The sequence below is a fragment of the Marmota monax genome, unplaced genomic scaffold (assembly GCF_021218885.2).
Source record: "Marmota monax isolate L192 unplaced genomic scaffold, Marmota_monax_Labrador192_F-V1.1 WCK01_AAM20220418_F8-fsc00030, whole genome shotgun sequence".
In the NCBI taxonomy this organism is placed as follows: Eukaryota; Metazoa; Chordata; class Mammalia; order Rodentia; family Sciuridae; genus Marmota; species Marmota monax.
In genome coordinates this window covers 13152927-13176811 of record NW_026691988.1, presented here as the reverse complement: position 1 = coordinate 13176811, position 23885 = coordinate 13152927, and the positions used below count along the sequence as shown (strand labels likewise).

At 32.5% G+C, this 23885-nt stretch overlaps 1 protein-coding gene across 1 annotated transcript in view; it reads right to left on the bottom strand.

Moving 5' to 3' along the window:
• Vta1 (vesicle trafficking 1) overlaps positions 1-23885 on the bottom strand; it is a 71971-nt gene that overhangs the window by 33919 nt on the left and 14167 nt on the right. Inside the window, exons 2-4 of the mRNA XM_046450477.2 lie at positions 15981-16075; positions 14540-14667; positions 13784-13859 (exon numbers count right to left, since the gene is read on the bottom strand). Coding sequence (XP_046306433.1) covers positions 13784-13859; positions 14540-14667; positions 15981-16075 — 299 coding nt within the window. The remainder of the gene's footprint in view (positions 1-13783; positions 13860-14539; positions 14668-15980; positions 16076-23885) is intronic.

Sequence of the window (23885 nt, the reverse complement as noted above, 5' to 3'; positions counted from 1 at the left end):
CCAAAACAAGACAAAGTCTTGATTTAATACCTTGATAGTACTTTACAGGTTATAAAGCATTTCTGTACATTTTATTCTTATTTGATCCTCATAATAACTTTGACATATAGGCCAATCATGTTTTAGTTCCATTAAGGCTTTGAGGCATTATAGGATTAGCTTAATATAAAGACACTTTGGCACCCAAGGCCCTCCACATTGTTGACACTGCTTCAGTCTTGGTTCCTGCTATTTCCATTAATTTCAGAAGGGATTGTTTATCATATGCCATCTTTTCCCACATTACCTTCCCTTATCTAACATGATTTCCTTTTCAACCTACAGTCTCTTTCTCAAGTTTCAACCCAAATATTCATTCCCAATCAGCTTCCTGCTTTCCAGTAAGACAACATTTGTCATTTATTAAATCAGGTACTATGCTAAGTGTTGAGGATTACCAGGATCAATGAGTCAGGCATAACCATTAGAGTCCAGTATGAAAGCCAGGAACTAACTGCCACGCCTAAATGTGATACCCATCTTATCTAAAGTTTGTTTTAGTCAGTCTTCCATTGCTATAACAAAATAACTAAGGTAATTAACTTATAAACAGAAAACTTTATTTTACTCCTTGGAGGCTCTACTCCATGACTGGTTCACCTGCTTGCTCTGGGCCTGCCTATGGTGAGACAGCACATAAGGGTAGGAGTACACAGTAAAGCAAAACTATTTGCCTCATGGCTAGGCAGTGTGGGGTAAGGAGGGACCAGGGATTCCACAATTCCCTTCAAGGGCAGGGTTCCAATTATATAAGTAACTCAAAAAGGCCCCACCTCCTAAGGGCTCTACTACCATCCTGAGGATCAAGCAATTAACACATGGACTTTTGGAGGTCTCTTATCCAAAACACAGCAGTCCCATAATAGTTCTTCATCTTTTATCTCTTAAGGTTTTAAAAATCTCATCACTGTAGAGACAAGGAAATGCCATTAAAAAGTCAAATGATTTGCCCAAGGTTACAATAATTTAGTAGTCAAGCCAGACAATTCAGGACTTCCTTTGTAAGCTATGCATTTAGCAATTCAGATGGGCATACATGAAATAAGGGAAAATGGGCTTTAACAGGTGTTTCAGCCAGCTTTTTTTTTTTTTTTTACTGCCCAGACCAAAAGACCTGACAAGAATAATTAGAAGAGCTAAAGTTTATTTTGGGGCTCATGGTTTCAGAGGTCTCAGTCCATAAAAGGTTGGTTCCAATCCTTGGGTCTCCAGTGAGGCAGAACATCATGACAGAAAAACGTAGTGGAAGAAAGTGACTCAAGGACATATCACTGAGAAGTGGGGGAGGAGGGATAAGAGAAAGGGAGAAAGAGAAAGCACATGTAAAAGTGGTGTGCCAGGGACCAAAGGCACACCCCTAATGACCTACCTCCTCTAGCCACACTTTATCTGCTTTCAGTTATCACTCAGTTAATATCTTTCAGGGGATTAATTTGCTGATCCTGTTAAGGCTCTCATAACTCAATCATTTCACTTCTAAATCTTCTTGCATTGTCTCACACATGAACTTTTCGGGGACATCTCATATCTAAACTAACAAGTCAAGTACTTTCTATGTTAAAGTAGGATATATCTTGAAAGATAAAAAGAGCTCCACTTTAAAAGTATATGAGTACATTGTTTTGGATAAGAGTGGTCCTAAAAATAAGACAAATCTTTCCCAATCTTGAATGCTTTCATTCTTTCTGAAGATCTAAGAGGGAAAGTTGTATAATAATGACTTTATAAAAGTTATCTTTTCATCTTAAGAGTATATGAAGTTTAATAAAACATTAATAAGCTAGAAAGTGTTCATTTTAGTAAGCATAATTTAAAAAGTGTCCCCAAAGCAGATAAAGCAATAATTTTATATTATAGTTTACAAAATACCTTCAGTTGGACAAACAGGAGTGAATAATATTTAGCAGCAATTTCTGACAGTAGTAACTTCAAATTAATATACTCTAAAATACTGCTTTCTTTAAAAAACAGAATGCTGGTATTGCAGAATATTTTATGAGAACATTTTTAAGATGTCAATATTCTTGAAATCTGTTAACTCCTTTTAGTTGATTTTGGGAAACAGAAGTTGTAAAAAAACCTTTTGCGTTTGTCCCTGGCCTCTAAGTTTCTGTTTTTTAACTGGATAATGAGAACCACTGACAAATATAAATTTAAGCTACTAAAGTCGGTAGCAATATACAAAGTTTTCATTTAATCCTAATTCATCTGGTTGGACTTGATATTCCTAAGAATGACTGGTAGGAAAACACTAGCCATAGACGAGATCAGATGTTTTAAAACTCAGTACATTTAAGAATGACATGAGGATAAAATTAAGGCACATACATGTATGTACACACATTCACACACACACACTCTCTCCCACACACTCTCTCCAAAAAATTCTGACCCAATCTATAAAAAAATCTAAGATAAAATACTCTTCAGTAGTATACCAATGAACCATCTTAAAAGAGAATGTTTTGTAAGAGCTACCTCCAATTCTCCTTTTTTGATTTTCTCTTGAATCCAGCCTAGTCAAGTTTTTATCCCTACCACTCAATGCAAGTGCTTTTGTCAAGGTGAGATTTCTTCTCTACTGCTAAATCCAATGCTTAATGTTATGTTCCTCAGTCCTATCAATATGAAAAGCTGATCACTTTTACCTTGAACCTGGGGTTTCCTGGTTATCAAGGTCTTCTGGTTTTCCTTTTACCTTGTTAGAGTTCCTTCTGTCCTTTGTAAGGACCAAAGGCTGGGAGTGCCAGACTTCATTTCTTAGATTCTTAATCTTCTCCTTCTATACTTTATCTTAATGTTCTCATTCAACTTTATGGATTTAAATACCATCTCACATGTCAACTCCCAAATTTATGTCTTCTGTTCATACCTCTCTTCTGAACCTTAAATCTTATTATATCCAACTTGACATATTACTTCTACATTGGATAGCCTTCTTAAAGTTCCAAGCCAACTACTGATCTTCTGCCCCTAAATCTGCTACTCCACGTTATAAATGACAACTCCATTCTTATTAGCAGTTCAACATAAACCCTGAGTCACTTTACCACTCAAATATCTTCTGTCACCTCTATATTTGAAATAATCCTAAATTCAACTCCTTCTTGACATGACCTCTACTGTAAATTCTAGTCTGAGCAATCATTATCTCTTACTTGAATTATTTAATAATGTACTAACAGGCTTCTTTTTTTCCCCACCCTTGTCCACTATAGTGAAAGGAAAAATAGATTTTTAAAAAAATTTTCAGTACTGGGGATTGAACTCAGGGTCTCATGCATACTAGGCAAGTGCTCTACCACTGAGCTACATCTCCAGCCCTTGATTTGGTTTGAATTCCCCCTCCCCATCCTCATCTCCTGCCACTCTTCTTCTCCTTACTCTGGATTCAGCGACACTGTCCTCCTTGCTATTTCTTGAATAAGAACATGCACCCTATATTGTCTTGAAAACTTTGCACTTTCTCTTGCCTCTTCTCTGAGTACCTGTACCATTTATTCCCTCACTTCTTTCAAGGCATTGCTAAAATGTTGCCTTCTCAGTGAGGCCTTCCTCAGTCAACTTACTTAAAAATTAATTGATCTTTTTATTCCTACCTTGAATTCCTTGATGACCATATGAAACAGTATACATTTTAATTATTTATTTATTATTATTATTATTTATTCATCGTCTCTCATAGGACTGTGATTCCCATAGGGCAGGCATTTTGCCAATTTCTATATTGCTAGAGCCTAGAACAGTGCTTGGTACATTGAGCTTAACAAATATTTGGTGAATGAATAAGTGGATAGGTAGGTTTTAAGTGTCCATATTTTTACTTAGTACACCAAATGATTCTGAAGCTGTTTGGAAACCATACTATGAAAATCACTGAAACGAAACATAACTCTTTTTGCTAATTAATAAACAGGCATATCAAACTTGAGTTCATAGTTTTTAGACTTTTGCTCATAGGGAAGATAATACATGTATATTCTTAAGCCCCTAAATTCTCCCAAGTATATCATACAAACAGATGGTCTATATAGCAATACTAGGATGTAATACAATGAGAAATGCTTGAAAAACAAGCATTAAACAAACATTACCATAATGAGTAATAACTCAATATACGAAGTATTTATAGTTACAAATTACATGTACTTCCTGAGATTCATTAATTTTTATAGTCTGATACTTGTCAAAGCACACAGAATTTCATAAAACAAGTTTTAAAAAAGGAGAACAAAACTGCATCCCAAAAAACACATTTAAAATTGAATTCAAATACTTAAATTTAATTAGTCTTTTTATATTTGAATGCACATTCCAACTAGCCAAAAGATTTAGCAATTTAATCCTTAGTTTTCATTAAACTTATAAAAAAGTTTCAACAATAGTACAAGATATTCCACATAACTTTTAATTAGATTCTCCAACTGTTTACGTCTGTCAATCTATTTATGTAGATGAAACCATAAAATACAAATGTGTATATACATTTTTTTTCCTGTACCATTGAAGAGTTAAGTTGAAGACACTGTATCCCCTTATCCTTTCACTGTACATTACTAAGCTCCAGGACAATCTAATACACAATGGTTATGAAAAAACTAATGTCTGATACAACAGTTATAATAAATTCTGTCAAATGTCCCGAAAATGTTGTCTGTTATTATTAGCAGTTCAACACAAACCCTGAGTCATTTTACCACTCAAATCTCTTCTGTCATCTCTATATTTGAAATAATCCTAAATTCAACTCCTCCTTGACATGACCTCTACTGTAAACCTCTATGTGGGTTCTGTCCCACGTCTAGATCTAAGGAGCATGCATTATTTAGTTGTCATGTTCATTTAGACTTCAATCTGGACTACCATTTGTTAGTTTTTCGTGACCTTGACATTAACCTAGTTGTATAATGTCTGCTGACTTGGATTTGTCTGATATTTCTTCATGATTATATTCTCATTGTGCATTTTGGTCTATTACCATGAAAGTGATGTTTTTCCTTTTCAGTTGATTTTATAAGGCACATGATGTGGTTTGTCCAATACTGGTGGTGGCAGGTTTGATGACCTGGTTAGAGATGTATATGACAAATATTTTCCTCTTTGATAAGCAACTTGAAGGAAATATTCATTAGATTCTATGGTAAAGACCCTTGTTTTTGTTCTATCATTTATTCATTGCATTGTATTTGTTAGTATGAAACCACAGACTCTTACTTAATGGGTTATTATTCATTACTATCATTCTTCATGCTAAATTGTTCATGACATGGACAGTGGGAACTCATTCGAGTAGTTGCTGGACCCCTGATTATGACCATACTTGCTTACTTTCTGGCACAAGAAAGTTCAGTTGTCTAGTGCTTCCTCTGACCCAACTAGAGATTTAGTCATTTGTATAGGACTCTTATTTCCTGTTATAGAAGAACGGTATTTAAAGCCATATTCATGTACTAGGGGTAATCATTGCTACTGCTGCAACAATGCTTCTAGGTCTTTTCAGTATAGAGATAAAAAAAACAAAAAAAAAAAAACAACAAAAAAACAACAAAAAAAAACCTTCTATACAGACTTATTTTCTAATATATTCAAAAGCATGATTTAATATAATTCTTCCAATTCTAACCAAATGCCACAACATAATTTAGTCATCTCCCATTCTTGTCTGAAAATGAGAAACCTGTCTCCTTCAATATATTCATTTATTCAGTCCTTGAGTACAGAGTAAGTAGGTTTAGAATTCCTTACCTTATCAAGATAAACCAAATTTATGGAGAGTTCTGTTAACTTTATGTGCAGTAAAACTGATGTCTTGATATGTATAAATCTTAAAGTGTATGAGTTGATGTTTTGTGCCTGTGTAAACCATACTGCTATCAATATACAACACTTCTAGTTCCCCAGAAAGTTCCTTTCCAGAATTTCAATTTCCTTTAAATTTCAAGTTCCTTTCCTTTCCTTTCAATTTCCTTTGCTGCAAAAAAACCTAAAACTATTTTCTATTATTATTTTTTTTAGTTACAATTTGTAATAGTACTTGATAAGAAGGGAATCACAGAAAGTGTATTGACTATTCTTTTACTCAGTATGTCTGCAAGATTCATCCATGTAGACTATACTAGTAGTCAGTTCCTTTTTGTGTCTAAGTAATAGCACAATTTGTTTATCAATTCCCCTGTTGGTAGACATCTGGGTTGTTTCCAGCTTTTGGCTATTATGAATAAATTTCCTATGAGCACTCCTGAACAAGTCTTTTTCTGGACATATGTTTTCATTTCTCTTGGATAAATACCAGAAAAGGAATTGCAGGGTAAAAGGGTGGGAGTATGTTTAACTTTACAAAAATCTGCCAAATCTTTTCCCAAAGTAGTTATAACATCTAATATTTCCACCAAGCAATGTATGAAAGCTCTTATTTTTCCACATTCTGGAAAACATCTGATGTGGCTGGTTGGTATTTATTCATTTTAGTTAATATTACTAATTTTTAAATATATTTAGTCTATCAATGACTGAGGAGCATGTTAAAATCTCCACATAAGCTTATGAATTTTTCTATATTTTACTTGTCAATTTTTATTTCATAGAATTTGAAGCTCTCGTTATTAGGTGCATAGGCATTTGTAACTATAATGTTTTCTTATGAACTAGCCCTTTTATTATTGTGAAATATCCCATTTCATTTCCAGTAACATCTTAAAATTTACTTTACCTAATATTGTCACTTATGATTTTGTTTACTTAGTATCTGTATTTGATGTCTTTCCCATGTTCTCATTTTCAAAATGCTTGTCTCTGTACTTGTTTCTTGTAAACAGCATATAGTTAAGGCTTGCTGCTTTCAACCAGACTGAAATTTTTTACTTTTATAATGAAGTGTTAGTTCATTTGCACTTATAGCACATATTAACATAGTTGTATTTAGGCCTAAAATTTGCTAGTTGTTTTGTATTGATTCCATTTGTTTTTGTTTCCCTTTCTTTCCCTTCTTCTGGGTTTAACAATTTTATATATATATATATATATATATATATATATATATATATATGCACACACACACACACACAGACACACAGACATGCACACACATACAAATAAACATATATAAAATGTAGAGTTATAAAATTTTTACATAGTTATATATCTTTTAAAGAAATAAAGAAAGTATATAGTTTTTTACATTTCCACACATCACCACGCCTAGTATTCATTCCTTCCTGTAAACTGAAGTTTTCATTTGGTATAATTTTCCTTCTGCCTGAAAAACTTGTAGCTGTTGTTTACATCTTTAGTACTAATCTGTTATCAATAAATCAATCTATTTACTTTAATCTTCATTTTTTGAAGTATATCACTGCTATAGATAGAATCTTGAGTTTATAGGCCTTTATTTTTTCTGTCACCACTTTAAAAAGTTCATTATTATCTTCTGCTCTCTACTTTTTTCAAGACTTTCCTTGGTTTGACTAGGATGCTCACAGGTGTAAATTTTTTCTTTAAAAAGTAATTAATTAATTAATTATCTTTCCCCTCTGTTTCTTTAAACTCCTCTCTGCTTTTTTAAATCCCTCTGCTTTTATTGGTATAGGTGTGATTTTCTTTATGTTTATATTATCTAGTATGTACTGAACTTTTGGAGACTGTAACTGATTTTCCATACAACCAGCAAAATCTATGGTCTTTATTAAAGTATCTTTTCCTTTTCATTTTCCTTATACTCACCTTTTGTGGAACTCCAAATGTGCATTTTAGATTTCCAAATATAGTGGCAATGATACATAATGCTTAGGTATTTCTGCATAAGTTCATTTAAATATAAATACATAAGATCGATTAGGTAGTTTCTGTTGAAATTTTCATCTATTTGTTGATATCTCTAAATACATTTTACAAGAACATTATTAAACAGGGTTATTATTCTTTATTATATTAATTATTCCTTATTATATAGTAAAAGTATGGCTCAGACTCAGGTTACAAGCCAAAATAATTTTAGATTCTGGAACATTTCAGAATATCATATTAGCATAGTCAAATGGTAAAGTCTATGCAGTTATTCCAAAATGCCAAAATCTTGGAAATCTAAAAAACTTCAGGTCCTAAGCATTTTAAATAATGGATACTTAACCTGTAACACAGAGACTGTATTTAAAAAACTCACAGCAAATTAGGCTCATATTTTCTGTCTTTCTAAATTTTAATTTTTCTAATAATCCATTTATTCTTTACATTTTATAAAAACAATCACTCTGAAAAGGATTGGGAATTAAAAAGTAAAAATTTTAAAAAGTCTTATTTGTATATTTTATCATAGAGTGTTTGAGGAACATTATTCTGGACTATAGTACCTGGGACATGGTACTCATATTTTTATGACCCTCCATTTTCTCAGTATAATTCAGAGATGTGAAAGGTGGAACATGATGTATGTGAAATGTGTAAGTACAGTGCCAGGCAAATGGCAGGTGCTGCACATGGTTCCTTCCTTTCACTTCATTAGTCAACCAAGTAGCATCATAGTTATTTTACTTCTCTACATTAGAATATAAGCTCTGTGAAGGTATGAAAATATATTTCATTAACCTGATCCTCCCAAATTAATAGAAACAACAAATAAGGACAATATTATCTTTTACCTGCAATTTCATATTTTTTTCTAAATTAGCAGTATGAAACTTTAACTGAAGATTATGATAGTAAAAAGGTAAAATGTTATCCATTCCTCAAATATTATTGGTAGTGAAATAAATCTAAAATACAATAAAAGGAAGCCCATGAATAATACTGGATGCAGATTACACAAAATACCATTATAGAAGAAAAATAATTGTATTTTGAAGATCCCTTGCTCTAAGATATAAAATGTTTTTTAAAAAGTAATATATACTCTGGTGTTTCTATTCCTCAAACTGGGACACTGACTCAAAGAGAGCCACAGGAATACTAAAGGTTTATATAGCAGAAATTTAATTAAAATGCTGAAAAGAAATGATATAAGGCACAGATAAAAGTTAAATGTATATATTTAAAACAGAGATAAGAGAGTTGAGAAAGAAATAGGGGCAGATCAATTATACTTTAAAAACTAACAACAAATGAGTTGAAGACTAAGGAAAATATACGCTTATTTAGTTTTGTATGAGTAATAATATGAAGAGGAAAAAAAATACCAGGAACGGACCAAGAAAAATTTGGTGAGTAAATGAGATTTATTACTTTTGAGGAGAATTAGGAAAGAAATTCTGTATACAAAAGTCTAAATATTTCGATCTACAGATAGAAAAATAAAAGGCTGACTATAGCAATGTTTGAAACATCAAGTAATCAGTCACTTCTTTTATCTGATATTTTACTCAGTGTATAAATTTATACTTAACGTTTAAGAAGGAAAAGAAGAAAATGAGACATTCTGAATTATAATATTAAAAAAAAGTCAGTATAGTTACAATGTAATTATAAGTAACTCTAAATAAAGGGTAAAGAATTGAGAAAATGGACAAATTCATACACAGGCTAGAATAAGATTTGAAGAGAAGGTAAAACTTAGGCAAAGCAGGCTAAAAATGCATTTTCCAAATGAAAACTGACAGGATGGTGAGCAGACAAGTCCGACAAACAAAAATTAGGACAGGTAAGTAGTATAAGTCAGGTACGGAAAACTATGATAGAAAGCCTGGAAATCTAGCAGGAGAGCCTAGACTTGCAGTGCCAGGAAACAAAAGTCCCTGAACGTTCTTTAATAAAACAATGACAGAAGAGAATGGACTGTGGAGAAACAGAGCTCAAAATAGGAAGATAAATAAATTAGGTAAATTACACTATTTCAGCTTGTGATCCAGTGACTTTTATGCAAAGTGCTGAAATTTCAATTAAAAACCTAACTGGAAGACTCACAAACATTATGCTACAAATATCCTACAAAAGGCTTCAGGTGTTCAGGTTGCTTCTTCTATGCTTATTACCTCCTATTATTTTTATATTTTGTGTTATATTGGTATTTTGAACCTCCTAGTATTGTTGCTATGAGACCTGACATCCCCCTTCTTCCCAGAACTTTCTTCCTTGCTGCCATATTTTTCAGTGGTTCCACTTATCACTAATCAATTTTTTATACCCTCCCCCACCTCCTAGCTCCTAATTAAAAACTTTCAGTTTCTCTCTGCCTTTTCATTTTTTGGTCTGCTTTTTCATCTTCTTTATTCTCCTTTTCCCATTACTTCTCATGTGCCTGCATATATAATCACAGCCTGGTACAGTTGAAATGACTGCAGTGATTGTCTTATCTAAGCTTTCTGCTTTATAGGAGAGTAATTAAATCCAGGGAGGTAACATGACTTCTTGTTCTGGAGTTCAGTGAAGCCTGGCTCTGACAACCAGAGTCTCTTTTCTTTTTAGCATAATTTTTAGGGCCAATAAGAGACAACTGGAAGACTGAACCCAGGGCCTATTGTTAACTAGGCAAGTGCTCTCCCACAGAGTCACAGCCCCAACCCTGGAAATATACTTTAAAAATACAATAACAAAAACAATTATAATGCTCCTCTCCCCAATTTCTGATGCTATTTTAGTGTTTCTCAAACAGCATATTTTAAGGAGCAAGGGAAGGAACAATTTTGAAGAGAGTTTCGACTGTGCTGAAAATCTATGGAATATGATGCAGTTCAGTACCACCACTGCTTTTCCTTTATAAATCAATATACTAGTTATAGAGTCCTGAAGTACATCTAAAGATTATATATTTAAAATAAAATCTGCCTACCTGAAATCCTCAAACTCATTCTTTTCCCACTTTTCTGTTTCCTGTCTTTGCCTCTGTTAGTTTTTTCAAAGTACAGGATGAAACTAAAGTGGAAGTGGAAAGGAGGGAATGAGTTAAAACTGCTAAATGCTTTAAATAACCAGTTTGTACAACTAAGCTTTTTATTAGTTTTTGAAATAAGAAATTTTACAATAGTTTGTGTCTTATTTTAGGTACCTTATACTTATATCACCAGTATATATAAGTCTTACATTTACACAAAGGAACTATGAGAAAGGGCTGATGCCACCGATTACTCAGTTTATCCATATTTGTAGGATAAAAAATCACAGCTAGAGTGTATTTCTCCCTATTCTACTCAAACAGAGCATCATTTAAAATTAGTGGCATTTTAGGCCATTATTTTTTTAAAAAGTTAATCTCAGTAATCATTATGAAAACTCCATTTCTAGAAATGAAAAACAATGGAACAACAACAACAACAAAATGGAATAAAATTAAGAGAAAGCAAATTTGAAAAAGGATGATCAAACTGACTGGTTTCAGGATTATGCTGATGGCATATGGCCAGTCTTACTGGCACCCTTTCCTTGTAGGTTGACTTCATACATTTAGTTAATCTTCACTCATAGTACAAAATCCTTAGTCATGTAAAGATAAGATCACTATAGCATAATGGTTATGAAAACAGCTACATAATTACCTGTTAACTGTGTACTCACATATTTTCTAACCTAAAAATGTGGAATTTACACGAAGGCCTAAGAATAAACCTCAGACAATCAGGTGACAATAGGGGCTTCCCTTTCAACTTTGGCCTTAAATTGTTTAATTTTCTTTCTTTCTCTCTCTCCCTCTCTCTGTTTCTTTCTTTCTTTCTTTTTTTTTTTTCCTGTACCATTCCAGACCCCTCCAGGTATCTAGAGTCCCTTATTCAACAATAAAGATGCTATTTCTTATTTTGTTTTAGTGCAAGTGCAGGGCACATGAGGTGCTTAGGTAGCTGACTGGGTAGTGAGCTACCTAAGTGGGAAGAGTGTCAACATTTGGGGAAAATGTTTTATGCAACCTTATTGGTAACCTCAGTATCTGTGCAAATTCTGCCTCACCATCCTGAACTTCTTGGGAAGCCTTCTCAGTGGCCTCATTTGAAGTCTTTGCCTTAGTTACAATATTCAAACAACTAAGGAAACTGTCATCAAGGGTACATGAAATTAGAAGTTTCTTCTGAAATGCAGAAAAATCATAGGCTTTATGTGTGTGAAAGTGTTTAGGTATCCTTTAAATGAGAAGAACCTATTACTTGAGATTTCTAGAAATTTTGTTCTCTTTATCTAGTTTTTTCATATTATCTGAACATTTCTAGTATTTATAACTTTACTTTCTCCTCTTGTATTTTAAATACAGATGTTTACCAAGATATCTAGTTGAACATGTTCTCCTTTCTTTTAAAATAATCCAACCTGACTTTCATAACTTGAACTGTTCCCTCTACTTTGCCATTTCTTGCCTATTTATTTCCAAGAGTAATTTCTTTTTGATGTCATCTATGCTTCAAATTTTGAAATCTAAGTCTGAACATATTATTTTCTCCAATCAAAACAATCCCATGTGTATGACTCTCTACTTTGTACTTAAGGTGTACAGAATTCATCAAATCATTCTTCCTTTGCCAAATGGCTTGCAGTTCTCTCCTTCTACAGATTCCTATCATATAAACACCCCCAAAGTACAGTTCTTTACTACAACACTACACTAATCAAAGATTGCAGGCCTTCTATTATCAGTCTAATCTGGCTTATAACTTACTTTTCTCACTATTCTCCTTCACTATCCTGGTTTTCTTGAAAACCATAAAGGCAGTTAAGTAGGATGTACCTATAAGGCCTTCAGAGTACAAAAAGGTAGTACTTGGTTATTTCAATGACTAATGAATGCTACTGGCATTGTGTGGGAAAGGGCCAGGAATGCTTGATGTTCTTGAATAGAAAGGACAGAAAAACCCAGTCAAATAATTGGTTGTTATTTGTCACAACTCTGAAATGTCCTATACAACTTTTAAGCTGGCAAAGTCCCTACTTCTAATCATTTAAGCTATAGCATAACTACATTTTATGTACAAATAAAAAGAACTTCTGCAGTTTTCATATACAATCTTTTTTTTTTTTTTAAAAAAAAACATACATCTCACAGATAGACAGTACTTTTTGCTTGGAACTTTACTAAGAGCTGCAAATTATTTTTAAAAAATCCTATCATGGAACACGATGCTCTTTGTAGTATTTAAACCACCATATATCATGACTACATCAGTCGAGTATGTAGCTCTCTTTATCTCTTTTCAGATAAATATCTTTCCTTTCACAAAACAAAATTTTCATGCCAATTGTAAAGCCTGTTACAGTGAAAACAAAACTGAATTCAAAGCAATGACTTTTGTCACGTAGCCTCTATGTGGGCATGTATAAAATAATTATGTACTATGCTTATCTTAGAATCATTATGAGAAACAAATTAATAAAATGGATATAAAGTAGCTTTTAAAAAATCAAGTTCCATATGTACATGAGCAATAATACTTCTGACTAGAAATGAAATGGAAAAAAAGTCCTAAAGACTTGCCTCTGGTAATTTTATCAGATAATAGCATAGAAATTTAATACTATACAGGATTAATAACATATGAACACTTAATAAAATCAAATTCTAAACTTGTAGCTGGCTAATAAAGCTGCTATACGTACGGTGAAGAGTAAAATACATGCTGGATTTAAAGAACTTAGTACAAAAAATAAAATATACTATTAAAAATAATTTACCCATTTCTTTTCATTTTTAAACAGTGGCTAATAAAAATTTTTTAAATTATGCTTTGTTTCCATTATACTTCTGAAGGATACATTGCTTTAAATAAATCATAAAATAATAAAATTGATAAATGGCAACATTACTCATCTTCAACTAATAAGACAAAGAATATACACTCACTTCATCAGTGAGTTCTCCAAATACGGTTATGACATCTATTAAAAGGCTTGCAGTATAGAAGGACTTGATCATGTTTCTAGAAGAAAAAAGAGAGTCTAGTTTAAATGAAAAAAATTACAATGTAAGATTAGCCGCCTAGCTTGAAGAACAAAAATTGCAAGGTTTATAAAATCACTTTGAAACTAATGTTTAAATAAAATCAGATTTCAAGAACACAATGGAACTCCTATACTAATGTTATTAGAAGAAAGTACCAACACTTACAAAAATGCTAAAACAAGGCTTTATAGTATAGTTTTGATTTTATAAAACATAATTAGAGTACTACCTGAATCCATACAGTATCATAATGCACTTCTGTACATTTAATTATTAAATTATAATAATAATAATGACAAATCATTTGAATTGGGAGGAACACTTCAAAAAATCAACATTATCAGGTTAGGCTGTGATTTTGGTGAAAACATACTCTTAGATTTTCCAAAATGTTAAGAATGGCTAATGGCTAATTAGAGTAAATTTACCTGGGGGTAAAAAAAACAAAAAACAGCAAAGCATGCCCTTTTTCAGCCATTTCTCTAAAAAGAAAGCCCCATATTTATGACCCCAAGTCATCCTGAAGGTCTATAATTTAAAACAAAACAAACAAAAAAAAACCTAAATCATTAAAGTTTCAAATGAAAACAAGATAATTCATATCAGGCAATAAATAAACTTATAAAGTAAATTTTAGTTTCTTCTTTCTTTACTTACTTGTGAAATCGCCCAGCACGATCTTCATTGTCTGCATACAAAAACATTTTCAAAGCATAATTCTCCAAATGAGCACAACCAACTATTTCTTGAGTAATAGCTTCATTATCACCCAACTGTTTCTTAAGCTAAAACAAAATCAGATACATAGCTCATAGTTCTGAATTTTTAAGTCTCTGCTTAAGTGCACACGAAACTAATAATCATTTAAAGTAAATTATTTTATATTCATTTCAATAAAATGTATCAATGAAATCTTACAGAAAGTGGTTGTCTCTTAGTCCAATGTATTTAAAACAAAATCCAATTTTTACACAACTATGAAGAAATATACTTATGATAACATAATAATATAATTTAGTTCTAAAGACAAAAAATAACCAAGAACAATCAGATAATATATGCAAGTATTCTTATGAAGCATCAGAAAAATATTTCAACAATATTATCCCATATACTATAAGTTACCCTAAAAGTGAAATTAGAAAATTATTCCCCAAAAATATATAATTAAAAATCTTAATTTAGTCTCATTTAAATTTCTTCTATCAAATATAAAAAAGACTCGAAGAATCATTATGTCTAATTTTTTTGCACAATGTGTAAAAAAATCTAACTCTAAATAAGATGACCAACTTAGAATTAGATTATGGAAATTTTAAAAATTTAGACAATAGAAAATAAGCCACAGCTATCAGTGTAATAGCCTAGGAGAAGATGCATCGATATGGACTAGCCCTTAACTTTGTTAAAAGCAAACGCCAGGACAGCTGGCCACAAAAATCACAGGGCAGCCTGATTATGAAGTGAAACTACTATGGCTGGCACTGCATGCTTTATGCACTGACATTCAATCCAACCCATTCGATTTTTCCTCAATAGCCAACTCTACAGTGACTCGTGAAGTTATAAAATGTTCAAGAATGTGACTTATTAGTCACCCCCACATTCCTGCTAGGAGGGAATGATGCTAAACCCTAAGAGTAGCATGCCCTGACACTCAGAAGGGGAGGAAGAGAAGATAAGTAACTGGTGCCATTTCCTTTTTCATCTTCCACTAAAGAAAATAGCCTATTTCATCATGATAAGAGCTATTTAAGGCTTTCCAAAACAAACATCCACAGGACTATGTGAGGGAAGGTTAGAAAGGGTTTGACACTCAACAGATGATGAGCCAAAAGTGATCTACAAAAATGGGGAAAAAGATATAACCTATATAAGTAGACAGTTCAACCTAATTTATACTCAACAGTTCCTCTTAGAGTATGATGTAAATACAAAAAAAGGTGTATCATTTTTTTCCTCAGGTATAATGATACTGCTGAATGTTGCCAAGGGAAAGAACAAAAATGACCAATATATACAAATGAGTACATAAACACACAAAATAAAATGGTATTTAAAACTCATTCTGATAATAAACTATCCGTGTTTAACTTACAGCTTCTAATTGATCCATTAACTTTGATAAAAATTTACGACATTCAGGAGTTTTACTATCAATCTTCATTCCAGTTTGCATAGCATATAAACGACCTACAAAGGAAAGAACAATAAGTTGATTTTAAATTTCCTTTTAAATGACTGAAAGTTTTGCCTAATAACTAAAATAAAATTCTCATTTACTATGAATTTTATTTATAAATATGAAGGACACAAAAGTATCATCCAAATAATAAAAGGAGGTCCATAATGATAGCACATTTTCACTAAGCTGATTATGGGATTTGGGATTATGCTTCAAAACAAACAAAACCAAGAAATGACTAGGTAGGTTAACTTGTCAAAACAATCTACAATTTAATTAGCAAGTCAAGACATTCAGAACAACCAGATGTACAAGAACACTCAGACTTTCTGAACAGAGATAGTAAGAACTCTTTTAGTTATTTTTATGTAGTATCTCTTTAAATAAACTTTCTCTTTAAAAAAGAATAAAAACACTTGAGATAAGACTAAAGACCTTTGTGACAAACATTACAATTTTAATAGCATTCTCAGTGACAAGAGCTGTGAACAGTTTTGGAGTAATTACTCTTATCACTGGTATATACATTCAGGGTCTGTCATTTCCTCTAATATAAATTCAACTATATCCCCTATCGATCCATGTCAGCACTAGTTTCCACAGTATACATGTATCATTGAAACTAAAGCACATTTATGTAGTCTTCAAATTTTCATTTTTTATAAATTATGTTTTTCATTGTTACAAATGATGCTGTGATACCATATCTCTTCGTATATACACACGAGAGTTTCCTGAGCTAGGTGCAATTCTCGGGTCCTGGTATGTGTGCCTTTTTTCATTTTGGGATTGTCTTTTAAATGTCTAAATTTTAGACATTCCCAAAATGAAAAAAGGCACACATATCAGGGTGCATATAGATATAAGTGCATTTGTATCTATAATATATGCAAGCACCCATTTTTCTCTCAACTCACAAATTAAACGTAAAAATTCTTGTCAATCAAAAGACTGAAAATAGTAGTTCACTCTTTAAGTTTGCATTTTCCTGAATTCTAAAAAGGTATTAGATGTTTATGGCATAGCTCTATATTCTCCTTTGTGGATACAGAAATTAAAAAAAAAAAACAAACACAACTTTTGCTAAATTAGTTTTCTTTTCTTTCTTTCTTTCTTTTTTTTTTTTTGGTACCAGGGATTGACCACTTAACCACTGAATCACATCCCCAGACCTTTATATATTTTTATTTTGAGACTGGGTCTTGATAGGTTGCTTAGGGCCTTGTTAAGTTGCTGAAGCTGACCTTGAACTTGTGATCCTCCTGCCTCAGCCTCCCAAGCCACTGGAATTACAAGTGTGCACCATGGTGCTGACTCAGATTGGTTTTCTTTTTAACAAAATGATTTGTAGCAAAATTCCTTACAGGTTATGAAGTAGAAATATAAATTCCTTCCCCTTCCCTGGAATCTTTGTGAAACTATCTTCCCTCCCTACTTTTCACCTAAGGACAAAATCATCTTATATTTAATAATGCTTAGTATTTATCTAACCACAATTCAAACTTCATGATAACGAGGATTTTGTCCTATCTTGTTGCTGATGTATCCCTGGCATCTAGGCTAACGCTTGGCTCTGAATAAACATTTTCTGAATAGATACAAACATAAATGAAATAAAGTGCATTCTGCCCCACTGATAAAAATGTCACTTTTATCATCCATTATGTTTTCATGAAATAGGACCCAATTGTTCATCCTGCTTTTAGTCCATTAGCTTATCACCATTTGCTTTACTATAGCATCATAATGAAATATGTTAGTTACTCCTAGGATTTACAATTCAATTACGTCTACCTGATAAACTCCTCTTTGAAAATGTATTAATATATTCATGATAGTGATTTCTTGTACCCGCTGTTAATTTTAATGATATTATCTGATTTTGTACTTACACAATTTTTTTTTTTAGTTGTAGATGGACACAATATCTTTATTTTATTTAATTTTATGTGGTGCTGAGGATCGAACCCACTGTCTCACACATACTAGGTGAGTGCTCTACCACTGAACCACAACCCCAGCCCCTTATTTTATACTTTTTAATGACTAAGACTTTTAGACCTCTCATGTTAGACAGCTTGAAATTTACTAATGTATTTATTTCCTCATACCAAAATTAAGGATTAAATCCAGTTTCAGAAGGAAAAAAATGGAGGTTCAAAATGCCATACATGGGCTGGGGCTGGGGCTCAGCGGTAATACACTTGCGTGACATGTGTGAAGCACCGAGTTTGATTCTCAGCACCACATATAAATAAAAATAATAAAAGGTCTATCAACAACTAAAAAAATATTTTTAAAAATGCCATACACATTTGATACTCCCATAACAGAGTAAAGGCATGGTGCTTTTATTGTATACTAGCCAGCAAAAAAGTGATCACTTTGATGTACAGATACTGATTTGAAAGGTAAAAAAAAAAAAAAAAAAAAAATGTTGAATAGCTTAAATATCCATTGCTTTGGTCACACATCTGACTTAAATTTTCTCTCCTTTTCATTTCTCTTTTTAACCATTCACATTATCTACCAAATATCTAGGCCTTTTTCTCATTTAACTATGCTAGATTTTAATCAGTTGCCTCAATCCCTATTAAAACTGCTTCCAAGGCTGATTCATAGTGGGATAGGGAGAGGGAGCATGGGAGTAATAGACAAACTCTAGATAGGGCAGAGGGAGGGGAAGACAGGGGACATGGGGTGGTTAATGAAGTGGAATGTGATGATCATTACGATCCAAGTACAGGTATGAAGACATGAATTGGTGTGAATATACTATGTATACAACCAGAGATATGAAAAATTGTACTCTTTGTATGTAATAAGAATTGTAATGCATTCTTCTGTGACATATAAATAAAAAATTTACATAAAAATACTCAAGGGATGCAAGTAAGAATAAAAAATAATGCCATGAAAAAAAAAATGCTACCAAAACCACTCATATTTCTTTTGAGTTATTCAAGTCTTGTGCCTGACCGAGGCATGCTGTTTTACTTATCAGAACTCCCTAACCACTTCTTTTCTGTGTGCTGTCCTTGTCCTTTCAGAGTTTGTGCTATATTTCTTTTTTTTAAAGTGTATCATATGAGCTCTTTAAATAATAAAAATATTGGCTGTAAATACTATGCCCAGTCTTTTAATTTTTGAATGTTATTTTTAAATAAAGTACCTTATAATGCTTATGTAGCCCAAACTACTATTTGTGACAATCCTCCAACCCCAACAAATCTAAGTTTGGAAAGTTCTTTTATCTCCAGAGAATTAAATAATCAGTTATATGACTTTTCTGGTTTTTTCTATGGTCTAATCTTTTCAATTTAACTCTAGTCTAACTTGTATTTCCCAAGTTACTGGTATCTGTTTCAAAATCACTTAATATGCTAATCTTTTCTACAGTGGTTTATGGTTTCTTCTGTAATGCTTTTTGGCTATTTGATTTTGCTAACATCCCAGATCATGTCATCTTCTTCCATAATAACATCTATAAATGATAATATAATTTTTCTTTCCCTAAATTTAATATTACTATGCCTTACTGTACTGCCAAAATTCCTGAAGGCTAATAGGGTCCTTGCTCTTATTTTTAAGAAGGCAGCTTCCAGTAGAGAATAGGGATTAGAATGCCAGGTCCCATGCACATTGCTCATATTTTCTTAACAGAGCCAGTACCCTCAGTTATACTGAAGCTAAGATCTTTGAGACTCACATACTCCAGGATTCAGAAAACAACTGCCTGGAATGTACAAAGAAAACATTACCATTTTTGACTGGGTATTTTTATTTCATTCTTCTAAATTTTATATTTTTACATATCTCATGATATATATTAGTACATCAATACATCAATATAATTTACAAATAATATACATAAAAGAGATTTAGGTTCATTTAAAATATATATATATATATATATATATATATATATATATATATATATATATATATATATATATATATGGGCAGGTGATCAATCAAAAGGTTGAGAATCATGGCCCTACTGCATGACCAATTCTCTTAATTATGATGAGATATTTTCTTGCCCCAACTAGGACAGTTTCCTCCCTACGCCCTCATTCCCCCTATTTCAGGTCCCTGGATTACTACTGCTTAATCAGCATACCCCTTTACATCTTCTCAGATCTCTTTCTCCGACTTAACTAAAACCTGATGTCACATGAAGAAATCACTTATAATTTCAGTTCTTTTGAGTAGTGAGGGATTTAAAAAAAATTCTCTCACATTCCTCTTAAGATTGGCAGGTTTACCTCTTCACATACTTAAATTCTACTGCTACTTAAATTTCAATATATTCTCAACACTCCGGTCTTGGGCTCATGCCACCCTCTGCCATCTAAACATGTTACACTTGTAATTGCTCATGAACCTTGGGGTCTTTTCTTGTCCCTTCATCATCTTGAAAACTCTGTTGTTACATAGATAATCAATACCAAGGGAAAGACAGTAACCATTTCACTTGATTCTTCCTATCTTCCTTTCTAAAAGATACCTCTATCATCAAGGATTAGAATGTACTTAGCCAAGAGTAGATTCCCTAGTATTCTTCAAAGCAAACTAAGGCCATGTAAGTAAGACTAACATCATACAACTTATGGAAAGTCTCCTTAAAAGGAAAAATGACATCAAAGGAAAGATCTTACTGATCCTCTCTCTCTTTTCTCCACCTTTCTGCCGAGAATGAATATGTGAGATGACTAGGTTTTAGCATTCATCTTAGTCTACATGCAACCCTAAAAATTACAACTGTGCTAGTTAGTAGCTTTGAAACTAGAATGAGCTTCAGGGAGATGGTACAATGGCACTGCCACTATAAGCCTTTCTTTTAAAAAAGGGATTCAATCCTTATTTTACTTAGCCATTATTAATTTGGATTTCTTTTTTGCAATAAGCAAGCAAATCTAAGTCTAATGCAACCCCAGCAACATGTTCTTAATTCTTACTGACCCCAATAATTTTATGTACTCTAAATTACACACTGGCCATCCCACAATTAAATTAACATTTCAAAATGCTGTAGTGCCAAAATAATCACCCACTCTCTGAATGCAATCTCCTTTTCTTCCAACATTTAACTGTGCACATTACTACAGGCTTCCAGTCAGCTGGCTCCTCTCTATTCCCTTCACTATTCTGTGAAACCAGACTTAATTTTATAATATACTTTTCAACAATGTTATTGTCCTATCTCCTCTACCTCTAAAACTTTTTATTACATCCCTCTGGCAAAAGCATACTTGTATATAATCCCATTTATCTTTTTCCTCTATGCCTCCATCTAAATAGCAAAAACTGATAGAAGATAGCATCATTAAAAATGTAACCATTCCACTGTTCTTCCTGCTCCCTTTCCCTTCATTCTCTTCATCTAGTCCACCAATCTTCTATTTTGATGTAATCCTTCCTTACTTCTCCCCCATCCCCCTTATTTTTATACTAGCTTCTGCATATCAGAGAAACCATTTGATCTTTGGCTTCCTAAGTCTGGCTTATTTCACTTAACATGATTGTCTCCAGTTCCAGCCACTTACCAGAAAATGCCACAATTTCATCATCCTTCTTTATGGCTGAGTAATACACTATTGTATATATTCACCAAATAATTTTATCCATTCATCTGCTAAAGGGCACCTAGGTTGGTTCCACAGTTTGGCTACCGTGAAGTGTGCTGCTACAAATACTGATGTGACTGAATCCCTGGAGTGCATGATTTTAGATCTTTTGGATATATGCTGAGGAGTGGGACAGCTGGGTCAGATGGTGGTTCCATTTTTGAGAAATCTCCATAATATTTTACATCTGGGTAAAATGTGCATACATATATCTTCTCTGAAAAAAGATCAAGTTGGTTCCATTTCACCATCCCCACCTTGATCATTGAACTCTTGTCCTTTAGAGTTAACCTAATGCACCTGAAATTAAGTGTAAATGATAATACAGTTTATGGGACTTGCATATATATATATATATATTTAGCAAATATATATATATATATATATATATATATATATATATATATATATTAGCAAATAATAAGGACATTATTATATAGCAACATTCTTAATTGAAAAACTGGATCCTCTCAGAATGCCTTAGGACAAAAATTGGTTTGGCATAGTTTCATAATAAGTTCAGTGATTTACAATTCTTAAGTACAGAATTATCACAAGCTGTATTTTCTAATATAAACAAAAGTGAGAAGACCTTAGATCTACTTATTAAAATTCTAAGTACACTAAAATATTTTTTGCCATAGGGATGGAAAAATGATTTCTTTAATACGGAACTCTATTAAAGACAAACAATTCATTTCAGCAACAGCAATATGAAAAATTAATGTTTAACATGGAAAATACCTACCAAAGCAGAACAAATAAATGTGTAGCTAAAATTGTCTATAAGAAAATAATCTGATTTATTTCATAACAGAAATTTTATTTTTATGAATAAATATCATTCAATGTTAAGTAATGAGGCATGTTTGCAAAAGGCTTAAATACTTCTAACCTGATGTTAGTTTAATGTGAGGCATTTAGGAAACAACATTTATTAATCCTAAAGGTATATGTAATTCAAAGTTCCATGGAGCCTGAACATAAATATTCTAACACAGTTTGCTTATCCTCGACAAAAATAAAACACATGATATAAGAACAAAAAGATATATCAAAGCAATTGTGAAGAGTGAAGCTCCTTAAGTTAAAGAAATGTGGCACTCAAATAGGATATTTATTGATATTTTGAAGCAAAATTTCATTCCCAAAAGTAGAACTGAATATATTATTCTAAGTATATTGAAAATACCTGCTTCATGATTAGCATTATTGTTTGTGAAGGGACTTCTAAGTCAAATATTAAATTACAAAATTTTTATGCAGTTATACTTTACTACTTTCCAAAGTAAAATAACAAAAACACCCCCTTGTACACAATTTGACATTAAAAAAAAAAAAAAAAAGGAAGGAAGCATGAATGGGTATGTACTAAAGGGTATTTCCTTATTCATTAAATAAATATTTTTGGAGCGCATGTTATAATATAACAATATGAAGTTAACAATTACTTAAGACCTTCTAAAATTAAAAAAAAAGTTATGAAAAAGTAATATACAGGTTTTTTATTTTCTATAAAATAAGCAGACATTCACTTTGATCCTGGATGTTAGCACTGTGCCAATACAGAGCAGGCACTGACTATATTTGATTAAAATGAGACCACAGAGTCTATCTCTGGTAATGATGAAACAACAACTTATCATTCCATTTTATACACCTGCACAAAATATAGGAAACAAGTTTTCAGAAAACAGAAAAAGACAGCAGATCATCAGAGCTGGAGAAAAGAACAGAAGTGGTGACATCATTGACTAGCCTTGCACTGTGCCTGGAGGCACATTCCAAATTAAGGGTCAAAGAGGAGAATTCCAAGAAGACTGTGTCCTCCAGTTGAGTTGAGAAATCTGAGTTCAAGGACTGAGGCAGTTATAAGTTGAAAGGCAGCAGAGTTGTGAAGAGTGATCAGCTGAATGCTACTATGTTCATATGTATGGAAAAACTCCAAAAGGCCAGCAGAACGAACAAGAGCTACAGAACATTCAAGTTCCAATGAGAGTGGAACCAGATGTTTGCCCTGCGTGTTCAGTAGACTCCAACATTCATACCTTAATAGTATGGTTTACCTGTCCATGGAGCAAAGGCTATTTTATACTTGCCTCAAAGCTAAAAACAAAAACAAAAACAAAACAACAACAACAAAGGCACAAAAGGATTAAAATGAACTGCAAATAACTTGGCCAGATCA